The sequence below is a fragment of the Ostrea edulis genome, chromosome 10, assembly GCF_947568905.1.
Source record: "Ostrea edulis chromosome 10, xbOstEdul1.1, whole genome shotgun sequence".
In the NCBI taxonomy this organism is placed as follows: Eukaryota; Metazoa; Mollusca; class Bivalvia; order Ostreida; family Ostreidae; genus Ostrea; species Ostrea edulis.
Window position 1 is genome coordinate 38103000 of NC_079173.1, and position 14800 is coordinate 38117799.

Below are 14800 nucleotides of genomic sequence, written 5' to 3' on the forward strand. Positions count from 1 at the left end.
TCACTCGAGTAGAAATGAAATGAAAGACAACTCAAAACATAGTTATGTATTTGTTTTATCTAGTTATAACATGATTTACAATAATTCTGGAGATATTTCATGACAATATGACAATGACAATATTTTGGATCACTGATTGTGTCGTAGATCAATACAAATCTTTGGTATCTCATTTAATAAGTTTAATAAAAGGAAAAAAAAAAAAAAACAAACAAAAACAAACAAAACAACCAACCCAAAAATTTTTTTTTCTCGAAAATACGTTTTATCCCTCAAACTATAGTTTTTTGTCATTTTAACAATGAAGTTTACAACAAAAAGCATTATTTTCTGTAAAATCTAATTATAAAGAAAACACCCATTGAAAAGTTATAATTAATTCGATCATTTGTCAAAAGGATCGTGAAGGTCATAAAGGATTGTGAAGGTCACCATTCAATACTAGGTAAATCTTAATTTCTTCACTTTCCCGTTACGGACAGAAAGGAAAAGTGTAGCGACCAAAGTATAGGTAAGTTATACTGCCTCTCTCTTGTGTATCTCAAGTTAAACAAAAACGGTGTAAGCGGTGGGATTCAGGTGTTTGGTTGGAGACCTGTTTCAGGTAGAATCTTTTCGTAGCTCTGGGACTTTTGTGTCCTTGTAAGGATGTGGTTTGATTTTTAGACGACAGTGGTTGTCGTCACGCACCGCGGCCGCCATGCCGTCGCTGAAGAGATGCTAAACATTCAGGGAAAACCCATCCTACTCGGAATAAAGCTTCCCTGAACTGGGGGAAGTATAGCGGAGAGTATTTATAGAATCTATACTGCCTCGCTGGTGAGCTAGCTTTTCTTGTGATGTGAAACAGTCTCTTTGGATTGCGCACGTTCAGTCCACGGCGACCGTGATCAGTACTTGGATGGGTGACAGCTACACGCTACAAAACTTTTTTTTTCTTCAATAGTACACCTTATTGGTCAACACTTAGAATATTTTAATTTCTTCAATTTTCCGTCACGGGCAGAAAGGAAAAGTAAACTTTTCACAATAGTACACCTTATCAGTTAATCGTTGCTTCTTTTTAATAAATTGAATCTTATTTAAAAAATTTGAAATATAGATGTAGCAATACCCTTTTCTTATCATGGAATGACTTATAATACAATAACGTTAAATTAAACTATGCTATAATTCATCGTGTCCAAGTCTCTGACGACCCTTCCCTATTATTTTACTCAGTAGTGTCGTGGCTTCAGATTTCAAATTTTGGTCGGTTGTGATTTGCGTATCTAAAATGACGTATCTTTTGCTGTTGACGTCATAGGATGGCCATTCGGGTACTTTGTCACTATTTGGATTTCTGAAAAAGAACATCAGTAAATTACATTTTATTCATATTATGCTAAATGACATGTACCATTAGTGGTTATAGTGATATAATTAAATTAGTAATATTCAGAAGGATCTCAGTTTCGTTGAATTTATGATAAGAAAAATTCCTGAATTCAAATCCTGGAAGAGCAGGAAAAGTAAATACAATCGTTTTCTGTTGTTTAGGAAATGTTCTAGTTACTGTATTATATATTCCGTGGGGGTCCGGGTTAGATTAGGTCCTCAGTACCCCCTGCTTGTCGTAAGAGGCGACTAAATGGGACGGTCCTTCGGATGAGACCGCAAAAACTGAGGTCCCGTGTCACAGCAGGTGTGGCACGATAAAGATTCCTCCCTGCTCATGCAATGGCCGTGAGCTCCTAACATAGGCCTAAATTTTACACCCTTCACCGGCAGTGGTGACGTCTCTATATGAGTGAAACATTCTCGAGTGGGACGTTAATTAATATAGAAATACCTTATACAATATATGATCGTAGTTTTTAAAATGGTGAAACATATCAAATTTAGGGACACGATGGGAATAAGTCAGAAACGGCGAGTCTTACCCAAACTTTGCAAAGTTGGCCCAGTACTGAATAACATTTTCCGACAGGGGATCGTCATCAACCAAATCTTTACGCTTCTCTTCTGGTAAATCTTCTACGGAGATTTTGAAAAAATGATAGAGGTCATCACCATGTCTGGCTCCCTTAAACCAGGCGGGCGGATCTCCAAAGAATTGTGCAGGACTGGGTTTTGTCATCAAATACTGGAAGGTATTAGTCTCTTTATTATTGTTTGCGTGAATCGATAACAAGACATTACTTGGAACAATGAAAAAATGGTCACATTTGAAATCACAAATCTTGTTACTCTGTGCTTCAATGCTTTCTGTATCGGTGTAAAAGTCACATATTTCTTGTGCTAACTCTGGGGCATTGCCAACAGCCATTTCCACAAATGCAGGAGCAGTCATTTCACACAGAAATTGCCTTGGTATTTTTTCTGTGACATTAAATTCGTAATGTTCCTGAATTTCTGGAGTTATCCCAAGGTACTCCATATTTCCTTCCCCATCAAGTGTCCCTGACATATAATCAACGGTACGGAAGAAACTGTAAATGTCGTCATCCGATGAACCCGGATATGCTAAATTTTCCTTTATCAATTCACCGTCCACGTTCGGTACAAACCCTCCAAAATCAATAGACGTATTCAATGGTTTCAGCATATCCATTATCGTTACAGAATTTGTAATATTTTCAACGGGGATATTTTGAAGACACTTCAAAATTTCAGAGATATCTTCTTTATCGTTACAAGAAGTTCTGTCTAAAAGCATGTCTGCAGTTTTCTTCTCCATCTCCTTTTTTGAGAACGTATAGATCGATGCCACACCACTCTGTGCAATTGCACGTTGAAACAGTCCCTTATTAGAAGGAATCAACGTCTGCAGACTGACAGACATTCCACCAGCTGACTCTCCGAATATAGTGACAGAATTAGGGTTCCCTCCGAATGCTTCAATATTCTTCTGAACCCAACGAAAAGCTTCAATTTGATCCCAAAGACCAAAATTACCCGACAGTAAAGGATCATTCAGAGTGAAAAACCCTAAAAGTCCAAGTCTGTAATTGATTGTCACAACTATGACGTCACCACCTAAAACCAGTTTCTGAGGTTTATATTGACTACCTGCACTCATACTGAATCCACCGCCGTGAATCCAAACCATTACAGAAAGATTGCGTTCCCTTGATACTTTGCCAGGAACGTAAATATTTAGATACAAACAATCTTCATTTTGTTCTAAATTGTCAAATCCGGGAATTGGAAAATCCCATTGCGGACAGGAAGGGGAATTTTCATTGGATGTTCCTTTCACATCTTCCCAGTCTGCCACTGGTTGGGGTTTCTGAAAACGTAGGTTTCCTGTAGGAGGTTGCGCAAACGGAATTTTTACAAATCTGTATACTTGACCCTTCTCATAGTTTTCCTCGTAACCTCTGACCCAGCCTGACGGGGTGTTGACCTCCACGGCATTAATTACATCTGATCCTTTCACCGTGGACATTGTCGATAAAAGCAGCATCAGAGCGATCTTTACAGACTCCATTATGATATTCAATAAGCCTGAATAGTAAAATATATATCGATATACACGTAATATGCATTTCATGATTTTGATATTAATTAGTCATGTAAATTTCATCTTCAACAGTTTTTCTAAATGTGCACTGTATGTGCACTTTCTATCAATGTTCAGAATCTAAGGCCATGTTTACAGTCTGTAGAGGGGAGTGAAATATCCCGGATTCTGTGATAACCTCTGTTTACAGTCTGTGGAGGAGGGTGGGGGGTGAAATACCTCGGATTCTGTGATAACCTCTGTTTACAGTCTGTAAAGGGGAGTGAAATACGTAAGATTGACTTAGTTAGTTTTTATCTGTATTGAGTATATCAATAACAGACGATAAAAATGTAGATTACAAAATGTGTAACCAATGATCATGTCAGCACAGCTGTAGATGTGTATATCACATGAATGATACAACCATAGGTCACCCATAATACACGATATCTATGACCTTGAAATACCTTCCTGGAGGGTTGACATCACCAATATACTAAAATTGCATCACAAATGGTGTTTTGACAGAATTCGTATGCACTATTTAAAATAGTCTTCAACGAATACCAAATTTCTATCTGATTTACAAGAAGATGATCTTTTTACAAGGGGTGGATCTGTGGTTCTCTGGTTTGTCCCCATATTTACCAGAGAGCTACAGATCTGCAGCCAGGTCAAAAGCTTGGGAGCTAACTATCTTAATTAAAAATGTTGTATGTTGCCACTTTTAAACGATATAATGCATAAAACTTGTTAAAAAGACAAAATTTTAATCCCAGCAGTTATCAAACTGCTACTTTATAAATGAATATATATATAAATTAATTGTGGATATCATGGGAATCCTTGTATGATAATATGATAGAGAAAATACCCACATGTGAGTTATTGCCCTTGACAACAATTTTAACCATAGATCATTGATTATTTAAAGAAAATATATAAACTTTTTCGGAATCAAATAATTTACTAGATTTCTTTTTTCAATTTTACTCAATGAATAAAATTCCAACTATAGATATATTTTTATCATGCACACAGTTTAGTAAATCAAAGATTTTGCAAAAAACCTATGATGTCACACGAGAATGGAGCTTCATTAAATGAAGGGTGCATTACGTAGATACAAATACAAAGATGAAGGGATTCAATTTTGACCTTAGTGAGTGACCTGGATTTTAGACCTTTATGTTCAAAGAAACAAATTAGTAAGAATAAGTTCTTTTTTGTTGCGAAATGTTTAATCATCGATCAACAATGGACGAAAATCTAAATAGCAAATGAATTTGTATACAGACTCTGAGAAAGGGAAGAATTTCCAAGATTGTACATGTAATCATTACTCAAATTCATACCCACGCTATCCAACGATGGCTCAAATCAAACATCAATTACAACATAGCAATGATATAATTGTCACACTTGTACCTTTATGCAGTAATTAACTATATGCATGGTGCAATATTATATCATTGATAAAGAAAAAGATGGACTTACTCAATGCTCCGCTCTCTACGTAGTGTCCCCGATGGAATTTTATAAAAACATTCTAGTTTAAATCGATGATTCCGGGGTATATTTATACGAGGTATGAATGTCCTGGGTATTGAACTCTAGACTGAGTCCCACATGCCTATATAAGGAAAGATTCATTTCTGCTCTATATATGGTCAGTGAATCGCGTTTTTCTTGTTTGAGAGTCATGCCAGTCACACAATTAGGTGTTCCCCTATCTGTTATACTCGACAAACACGACCAGGATCCCTGTCATGTAATGCAATTGTGCCAAAATTTAACGAATATATATCTTTTCCATTAACTTGATTTCTACTTTCGATTTCAGTGGAGTATGACTCTTCCTAGAGTTATCGTTCATAATACGCTTGGAAATAGAGTGTGATGTATATTCATCCAGTATATGAAAAGGGTACCCTTGATAGGCAGGTTACCCACGAGTTATTTACCCCCAGAGATGTGTCATTTCCTAATGAGTATCAATAATAATACTTCTGCTACATACCATTTATCGGATTTAATTATTACTTTTTGGCAATGTTATGGTTGAATTTATCAATAGGCGATGAATTTCGCCATATTGTCATGTCACTATCTTTTATAAATTCGAAAAAATGTACTTATTGCAAATTTTTTATTACAGACATATTATGTACTAATCCCTGTGTGGCATTGTCATATCTTTTTATAGACTAGATCGGATTAGAACAACATATTGCACAGAATGATAATCTTTAACCCTTTGGCTTCTTTTAAAGATAGAGATGTAACTATGGACTAAATGTTTAACAAACTGAAATGTGAAACACTGCATATTGAATACTGCAAGACTATTCTTGGTGTACAGAGAAAGTCGACTAATTTTGCAGTTCTATCTGAACTTGGAAGATTTCCATTGTTATCATCAAATTATTAAAGCCATAGTGAATTACTGGTTTCGACTCGAAACATTACATAATCTATCTTCTATCTTATTGAAGGAAGCATATTTAGTGTCAAAGAACCTCTGTCTTCGAAATAAACCATCATGGTTTGCATCTATCCAAACAATGTTGGATCAGTTATCTGAACTTAAAAATATAGATCTATCAAAACAATGTCATCCCAAGATTCAACTCAAATTTCTCTGTTTTGACGCCTACTGAGAAACTAATATGGATTTTGAATAATGAAAGTAAAGAAATTTTATGTTTGCTTGGAAATTTTATTTTTGAAAACAGTAAAAGAAGCAATGTAAACATATGTATTTTCATGTGCATGCAGGTTTTTTTGGAAGTTTATCGTTTGTTGTTAGATGTAAAAGAACATTTATATGTATGGACACAATATGTACATTTTTACACAAAAGTATAATATTTAATTATCTAAACTAGATGCCTGGTTATGATTATGTAATAAACAATATTGTTGAGTTTCTATAGAAATAATGTTTAAATTATACTTCTTTTTGTTAACAATGCCTTCCGGGGCCCTTGATTGGTCAATAAAATATCTTGTATCTTGAATCTTGACACATTGACTAAATATATCAGCCATGATGATTTGTAAATAAATATGTGCACAAATTTGATACTGGGATCATCGTTTGTTATAAATTAACAATTTGTAATTGTCTACAATCGAATGGATATTAAACTGTAAAAATCATTTGAGAAAATGTCTGTTTTAAACGGAAGTCAAAGTTATTCGGAAAAAAAATCGTGGATCATATGTAGTAGTTTATATAACTTTATCTATTTGACCTCGCATTAATAATCAAATTCGACACTTTAAGTGTTTCTGGTTTTCAGTGATCTCTCTCTCTCTCTCTCTCTCTCTCTCTCTCTCTCTCTCTCTCTCTCTCTCTCATTTTCTCTCTCTCTCTCTGAGTAGGATAAATTCTTTAAACTCATCTTGGGTACAAGTATGTATCATTGACTCTAGAAAGTTCGATTCAATGCAACCTTATGCAACTAGAATTGTTACCGATATATCTACCTTAAAAAATGTAAGTAAGAGAATTAGACGGATAATTGATACGTCTATTAATTTTAATTTGTCGTATGAAATAACATTTCATTGTTTATATTTACAACTTTCATGTAATTAATTAGCATTTCACAATAGTAGCAGTATATTTGGAAGAATAAAAGGTATATGATTCAATTGATATATATGATGGAATGCAAGACTAAATTCCTTTATTACCAGTAATGTTGCTTATATTCATGGCATCTATTTCTTTGTTGGCAAATTTTAGGTTTAAAAGACCTTATTCGGAATCACATTCATCCGTATCACGTTTAAAGAGCCGGGAAGCGACCCTTGTATGCTGGGTATACATGTATCACAGGGGAACAAGGGATGACAAGAAAATAGGATACCGGTTGTAAACAAAGCTCAAAATCACCTTAGTTCCAGGAAACAGATCAATCTTCCTATCCAAAGGGTGTTAAACATCTCATAATACAAGTCCAACGTAGTTTGGTAAAATCATGGTCACCGGAATTAGGTTGGTGCCACAATAGGGATCAAAGTTTTACATGCAAATATATAGAGAAAATATTTAAATATGGGCAAAGGTGACTCAGGTGAGCGATGTGGCCCATAGACATCTTGTTAAATTTGCAATTTTCTTGTAATTAGTTTGTATTTTACATTAGTAGCAGTATATTTGGGAAATGCAGTATGGATATATAAATTGTAATTTGATGGAATACTACACATAGTTGCTTTAAGATATAATCACGGTATCTATTCCATTTTGGTAAATTTCAGTTTTTAAAAACCTTATTCGGAATTATATTTATAGAGCCGGGAAATGACTCATGTCACCTTATTCAAGAAATATTACACATTTATGTTTCTGTAGTAAAGGTTACCTGCATTAATTCCAAACCTACAAAACTTGAAAGGATTTATGTGCATAGGTAATATTGTGATTTGTTTAATTAATGATTTTTTAAAACTGAATAACACCATTACTGTAAAAAAGGGGAATCAGTCCTTCATCACTTTTTCCCCACGATAGAAGCACATGTATATTGGATAAATCACTAATTAACTCTGAAGTGTGTGTGTGTGTGTGTGTGTGTGTGTGTGTGTGTGTGTGTGTGTGTGCAGGGGCGGATCCAGGAATTACAGTTACGGGGGGCACCACTTTATGAGGCGAGGCCCTGGTGAGAAGCTCCTGGATTTTACAGTCGAAATATGTCTCCTATTCTGTCATTTGTACTATTTTCTATCATTTTTTTTATATGGTGAAATTAGTAAAATGACGCAAATTATTTTGGGAAAAAATTAGGTTTTTCCAATAAAAAAATTCAAGAAATCATTTATTTCTCCGGGAGTGGAAGAAATCATTGCTTCTTTTATCGTTTAGTACATTTTTCTAAACAAGATACCACGATTTACCTTCAATTTGAAAATTTTAGGGGGGGGGGGGGCTGCGCCCCATTTAATCCGCCACTGTGTGTGTGTGGCATATCCAAACCAAAATAAGCATATCATTTAATTGACCAATTATAAATGCAGTAAATATCTGTTAAAGATCCACCCTCCTGTGATGTCATCAGATTTTGTAATGTCAATGATTTATTTATATCTATGTATGATAGGAACATAAATTTTGTTGGAGTCTTTTCCTATAGTTATTGTAAAAAATCTTGTTAGAAATAAACTATTTCAAAAGTCTAAGTTATAGATGAATAATCAATGATACGTTTCAAAATATTGAATCCAAGGACAGTAACTCTGTTTCTATTGATTTCTTCATCAAGTGTATTATGCGATAGATTTCCTTTATTTTTTACAGACATTTTGTATATTTTTGTGAAGATACAGTTTCATGAAATTGTTATGAATGCTACTATATCGTCATAACCCGTTTGTGTGGAATTTTGGTTGAAGGAAAATTGCAATTTGCTGACGGTGATAAATGATTATGTTTATGTACGTTTCACATCTTAAAAAGTGTGATGACCTATATATTTTATTGGATAATTTGTTAGTTTTAACTCTAAGGAATGGAAATAAATACACTTTTTAAACTTGTATAAGATAAAACAGCGAGTATGGAGTTACCTTAATTGAGAGAAGCATTTTATTTTTAATGGTTACAAACTTGCACAAGATAATAATTTTGATGAAAGGCATCGAATTGGCCGCTAAATTTGTAAGCATTCTATACACACAGAAATTGTAATTGTAATGAAAACGGAAGACACAACTTTGAATACTCATTTTATAAAAAAGAAAACATTAGCCCCATCATTAACGTAAGTGAGTGGTCTTCAAAAACTTAGAAATGTATCAAACATCATTCAAACATATCAATATATTTAGATAATATGATATAAATATAAAGGTTTTAGTGATTCAAGTATCATAGATATTTCTGCAAATGAAAGCATTTTTTTTTTTCATCACATAAAAAGTTCATCATCAGGACATTTTATAAACAAAAGATCATAATTGAGAAGGTTTTTGTATCTGCTTTTCAAGTCTCTTTAGAATGATTATGTAATGGAATCCCCATAATGACGAATTGTGCTCCTTTGTTAGCTGACCTGTTTTTATATTCTTGTAAAGGAGAATTATTCAAAAACTTATACGTGAGAATAAGTAATACCTTCCTCTGGCCTTCATTGAAAGGTGAAGATAACGAACAGTGATCAATCTCATAACTCAAATAAGCAAAACAAAATAGAGAGTTAAGCAAACACGGACCCCTTGATATACCAGAGGTGGGATCAGGTGCCTAGGAGTAAGTACCCCCTGTCGACTACATCTTGAGCAGGTAAATGAAGACATTTGACGATGTTAAATGTATTGACAATAATCAATTTCATTCATATGTCGATTCGATATACATTTTGTATTCCCGTGAACTCGAAATAAAAGACATCACAAAGTCGTCCACTTCTGCTTCATACTTAGATGGTATAGGTTGAATTGGCAAACTAGATCGTTATAACGACCATAGAATTTGTGAAATGCTGCTTTTAAACGAGACTGCACCATCTACTTGATTACCAGTAGCCTGCCTCGATTAAAAAAAACCCTGAACATACGCAGAACTAGCTCTTGTGTATCGAATCAGTTGAGATTGATTGATTGTTGTTTTCCGCCACACTCAACAATTTTTCAGTCATTTGGTGGCGCCCATTTTTTATTGGTGGAAGAGAGAACCCAGATATAATGTACCTGGGAAGAGACCACCGTCCTTCCGAAAGTAAACTGGGAAACTTTCTCACTTACCGGCGCGAGCGGGATTCGAACCCACGCCGACCAGTTGAGATATATATACACCATATGCAGGTGATAATGGAATATTGCTACATAAATATGGAAAGTTGACGATGGAGAAGCTGAAATCATCCCGTTTATCATAAAGTTGAGTTGTTAATTTGCCTTTAATATCTATATTCAGTGAAATATCTAAGTGAGAAGGATATATGGAGTACTCTATGGTGTCTTTTGAGTTCGCAGGGATAAATCGAATCGCTTTATGAATAGAAATGATTATTGTTAATAGATTAAACGTCGTTGATATATCTAAATGTCGAGTTGAAGGCCACAGCAAGATATTTTTTTCTCACGCAGAAACTTTTGAATAAACTTTGCTTCATAAGAATCGCAGCCCTTCAATCAATCAGAAACACAGATTAACTTCAATCAGAAAAGCTTACTCCCGTTAAGCTTAGAAAACAAATTTTAATCGAGTCCATATTCATGACCAAATAAAATCAAGAAAAATCTGTAGACAAAAAGAAAATCCATATAAACTTCTTTTTCTATATTGAAGAAATAATATTTAAAAATTCAATTTCATTTACAATATATCTACAACTAAGTCTTTATTTTTCTTATGACTAGTAATATAAATCAATATTCATCCTTTTTATTAAATGTCTAAATTCTAATGCAAGGTGAAGATAACGAACAGTGATCAATCTCATAACTCCTACAAGCAATACAAAATAGATAGTTGGGCAAACACGGACCACTGGACACACCAGAGGTGGGATCAGGTGCCTAGGAGGAGTAAGCATCCCCTGTTGACCGGTCGCATCCGCCGTGAGCCCCATATCCTGATCAGGTAAACGGAGTTATCCGCAGTCAAAATCAGTGTGCCAAGAACGGCTTAACAATCGGTATGAAACACGTCAGAGAGCATTTGACCCAATGCGAGGTTGTATTGACGAACTAGATCGTTATAACGACCATAGAATTTGCGAAATGCTGACTTCAATCGAGACTGTTGAAATCCCTAAAGGAAAATGATTTCGCGAGCGATAATTTAAAAAAAAAGTATTTCATCCTTCAAACTATCGATTGTATCACATCTACTTTGAAATATATGGGAAAATTTCTCTCGAAATGCAATCAAAATGTAAACTACCAGTGAAAAGTCCTGTTTAGTTTAATCAAAGGACATTGCATCCAGTTAGGTCAAACTATCCTTTTTCAAGTTTTCGATTGGACAAGGAAAGATTACACAAATAAAGTACAAAATATTTACAGAAGCAAACCTTAACAGGCAAACTGTAGCTATTTCATAATGAACAGAATGACATTTTTATGATTGGTTTACATCTGTAACACTAACATTTGTTGAAATGCGTTTTATCCTATATATGATACTTATAATAAATATAAATCCAATCTAAAATAATCCATTATAATTCATCGTGTGCAAGTCTCTGACGACCCTTCTCTATTATTTTTCTGAGTAGTATTGTGGCTTCAGGTTTCAAATTTTGGCCTGTTGTGATTTGCGTATCTAGGATGACGTATCTTTTGCTGTTGACGTCATAGGATGGCCATTCTGGTAATTTGTCACTATTAGGATTTCTGAAAAAGAAAATGAAAAACCATAACGTTCTGCCTCATTAATTACAATACAGTGTATACTCTATTATTTCATTGTATATATTTGTCTTACACCCCTTTGAGATGTTCTCAAGTGTAGATGAATGAACACAAATCATGACCTATGTATAGCACTCAGTGTCGTAATAGTGAAGGTCATTTATCGAATCAACGCCTACCATGACACGGGACGTCTCATCCCAATGATCGCCAATAATTGGTAATTTTACATGAAATTTTCCAATGGTTCAAATTCACATAGCTTTCCTAATGTGGCCAAAATCAACGAATTTAGGAATACATGAAAAAGGGGAACTTGACAACAATGAAATCAAGAGATCGCCAATACGCGTTTACCTCAAATAACTAACATTTGATTCCATGAAAATATTTGATCATATAGTATATGAAAATTAACCCATATATGTGTTGAAGATGCAATAGACCCATGGACCAAAACGCTCACTTGAATCACCTTGACTGTAGTGCTCTTCAGAAGAATTATTCAAACACTATTTGCCCTCTTTATTTCCACAATTTTGTTACCCCATATTATGACAACTTATCCCCACAGGGTCATGGCTGAATTAACAAATTAACAGACCTTTAATCCACACTAAATGAGGATGTTTCAATATCAATATTGATTACTAACATGACCTTGCTAATCCAGAGAAGTGTGACCTTTCTAATCTACTTTTAGAGGCAAGAAAATATTTCAGTTCCTACGAAATGCATTCCTTTCCATATAACGCTTCCAATATTTGTATTATAGGATTTTTTCTTCTCAAAATAATGGGCAATTTTCTAAGCCAAACTCGATACATTCATCAAAAGAAGCAATTTTGATCACTGCTTTCTGAAAGTGGCAATAGATAGACGACAGGATTACAAATGTTAGATGTAAGGTACCGAAATCTGCAGATGTTTGTCGAATGAACATTTCTGTAACGCGTGACGAAATCGAACGAGGATTACCAAAAGTTACCTTGATGTATATGTCCAATGCACAAAAGGGTAGAATATGATGAGAAAATACGACGTTCTAGGGAAATGTCGAATTCTGTTATACATTGCATGAGACTGTCTAGACCAATCAGATGTACATAATAATACTGTCTAGACCAATCAGATAGCGCATTGTATATCAAACTATTATACTGAGGTTTAATACTATACAATATACAGGTTAACGAATATTTTCAAACTGGGAAGAAATATCACTTAAACATACGTTAGGAAATTAAATAGGCTACGATTGCAACTATGTACGATGACTCTTACCCGAACTTTGCGAAATTGGCCCAATACTGGACAACATTTTCAGACAGGAGGTTTAAATCGGCAAACTTCTTACGTTTTTCTTCTGGGATTTTTCTTAAATAATCAAACAAAAGATATAGTTCATCACTATGTCCGGCTCCCTTAAACCAGGCAGGTGGATCCCCGCCGAAAGGCATAGGACTCGCTTTAGTTACCATATATTGGAATGTTTTAGCTCCTGTATTGTCCTCGGCGTGAATAGTTAACATGATGTTACTTGGAACAATGAAAGAACTGTCTCCTGTGAATTCACAAACTTTGTTACTTTGTGCATCATCGCTCTCCGTATCGGTATATAAGTCACATATTTCTTGCACTAGATTAGGGGAATTCCCAACAGCCGTTTCAACAAATACAGGGGCGGTCATTTCACAGAGAACAGTCTTTGGAATTTTCTCTGTCACATTGAATTCAAAACGTTCTTGCAGTTGTGGAGTCATGCTACCATACACCACATTTCCCTCCCCATTGAGTGTCCCGGACATAAAATCAACGGTACGGAAGAAACTGTAAATGTCGTTATCTGATGAACCCGGATAAGCTAAATTTTCCTTTATCAACTCACCGTCAACATTTGGTACAAAACCCCCTAGTTCCGTGGACATATATATTGGTGTCTGCAAATCCATCATCGTAATAGCATTTGTAATATTCTCAACTGGGATTTTCTGAAGGCACTTCAAAATTTCAGAGACATCTTCCTTATCATTACAGGAAGTTTTTTCGAGAAGCATATCTGCTGTTTTTTTCTCTGAATCCTTTTTTGAGATTGCAAAGAAAGTTGCAACACCACTCTGTGAAATTGCACGTTGAAACAGTCCCTTATTAGAAGGAATCAACGTCTGCAGACTGACAGACATTCCACCAGCTGACTCTCCGAATATGGTGACAGAATTAGGGTTCCCTCCGAAGGCTTCAATATTCTTCTGAACCCAACGAAAAGCTTCAATTTGATCCCAAAGACCAAAATTACCCGACAGTAAAGGATCATTCAAAGTGAAAAAACCTAAAAGTGCAAGTCTGTAATTGATTGTCACAACTATGACGTCACCACCTAAAACCAGTTTCTGGGGTTTATATTGACTAGCTCCACCGAACATAAAAGCTCCACCGTAAATCCAAACCATTACAGACAGATTGCGCTCCCTTGATATTTTGCCAGGAACATAGATATTAAGATATAAACAATTTTCATCATTTTCCAAATTCTCAACTCCGGGCATTGGGAAATCCCACTGTGGACAGGAAGGAGAATATGTATCGGATATTCCCTGGACACCTTCCCATTCTCCGATTGGTTGGGGCTTCTGAAAACGCCGCTTTCCTATCGGGGGTTGCGCAAACGGAATTTTTACAAATCTGTACACTTGACCATTCTCATAGTTTTCTTCATAACCTCTGACCCATCCTGACGGGGTGTTGACCTCCACAGCATTAATGACTTCCGTTCCTTCCACCAAGGAAAGCATTAATACTAACAGCATGGCGATTTCTATGGATACCATTGCGATTCTGAAGACACCTTAAAGATAAGGAGGATATTGTAGAAAGACAGAGCCAAACAATCAATTTCCTTCCAAATAATTCTCAAAATGTTATTTAAACTGAAATAAAATTGAGTAA

The 14800-nt window shown here is 35.0% G+C and overlaps 2 protein-coding genes across 2 annotated transcripts in view; both read right to left on the reverse strand.

Annotated features, from left to right (window-relative positions):
- Window positions 1–38: 38 nt before the first annotated feature.
- Window positions 39–5343, reverse strand: LOC125665999 (pyrethroid hydrolase Ces2e-like). Its single transcript, XM_048899051.2, has 3 exons — window positions 4985–5343; window positions 1923–3489; window positions 39–1342 (listed from the first exon to the last, which is right to left on the reverse strand). Exons 2-3 carry the CDS (start codon window positions 3470–3472, stop codon window positions 1168–1170), a joined length of 1725 nt encoding a protein of 574 aa, XP_048755008.1. The 5' UTR covers window positions 3473–3489; window positions 4985–5343; the 3' UTR covers window positions 39–1167.
- Window positions 5344–10650: 5307 nt separating this feature from the next.
- Window positions 10651–14800, reverse strand: part of LOC130046303 (carboxylesterase 1C-like) — a 10831-nt gene continuing 6681 nt past the window's right edge. The window contains exons 2-3 of the mRNA XM_048899055.2: window positions 13139–14699; window positions 10651–11836 (exon numbers count right to left, since the gene is read on the reverse strand). Coding sequence (XP_048755012.2) covers window positions 11662–11836; window positions 13139–14682 — 1719 coding nt within the window. The 5' untranslated portion in view covers window positions 14683–14699 and the 3' untranslated portion in view covers window positions 10651–11661. The remainder of the gene's footprint in view (window positions 11837–13138; window positions 14700–14800) is intronic.

Excerpts from the sequence above, each read along its gene's own strand:
- LOC125665999 (XM_048899051.2), bottom strand. The coding sequence starts at position 3,472 with ATGGAGTCTGTAAAGATCGCTCTGATGCTGCTTTTATCGACAATGTCC. Across the intron at positions 1,343-1,922 it reads GCCAACTTTGCAAAGTTTGG|AAATCCAAATAGTGACAAAG; the intron begins GTAAGACTCGCC and ends GTTCTTTTTCAG.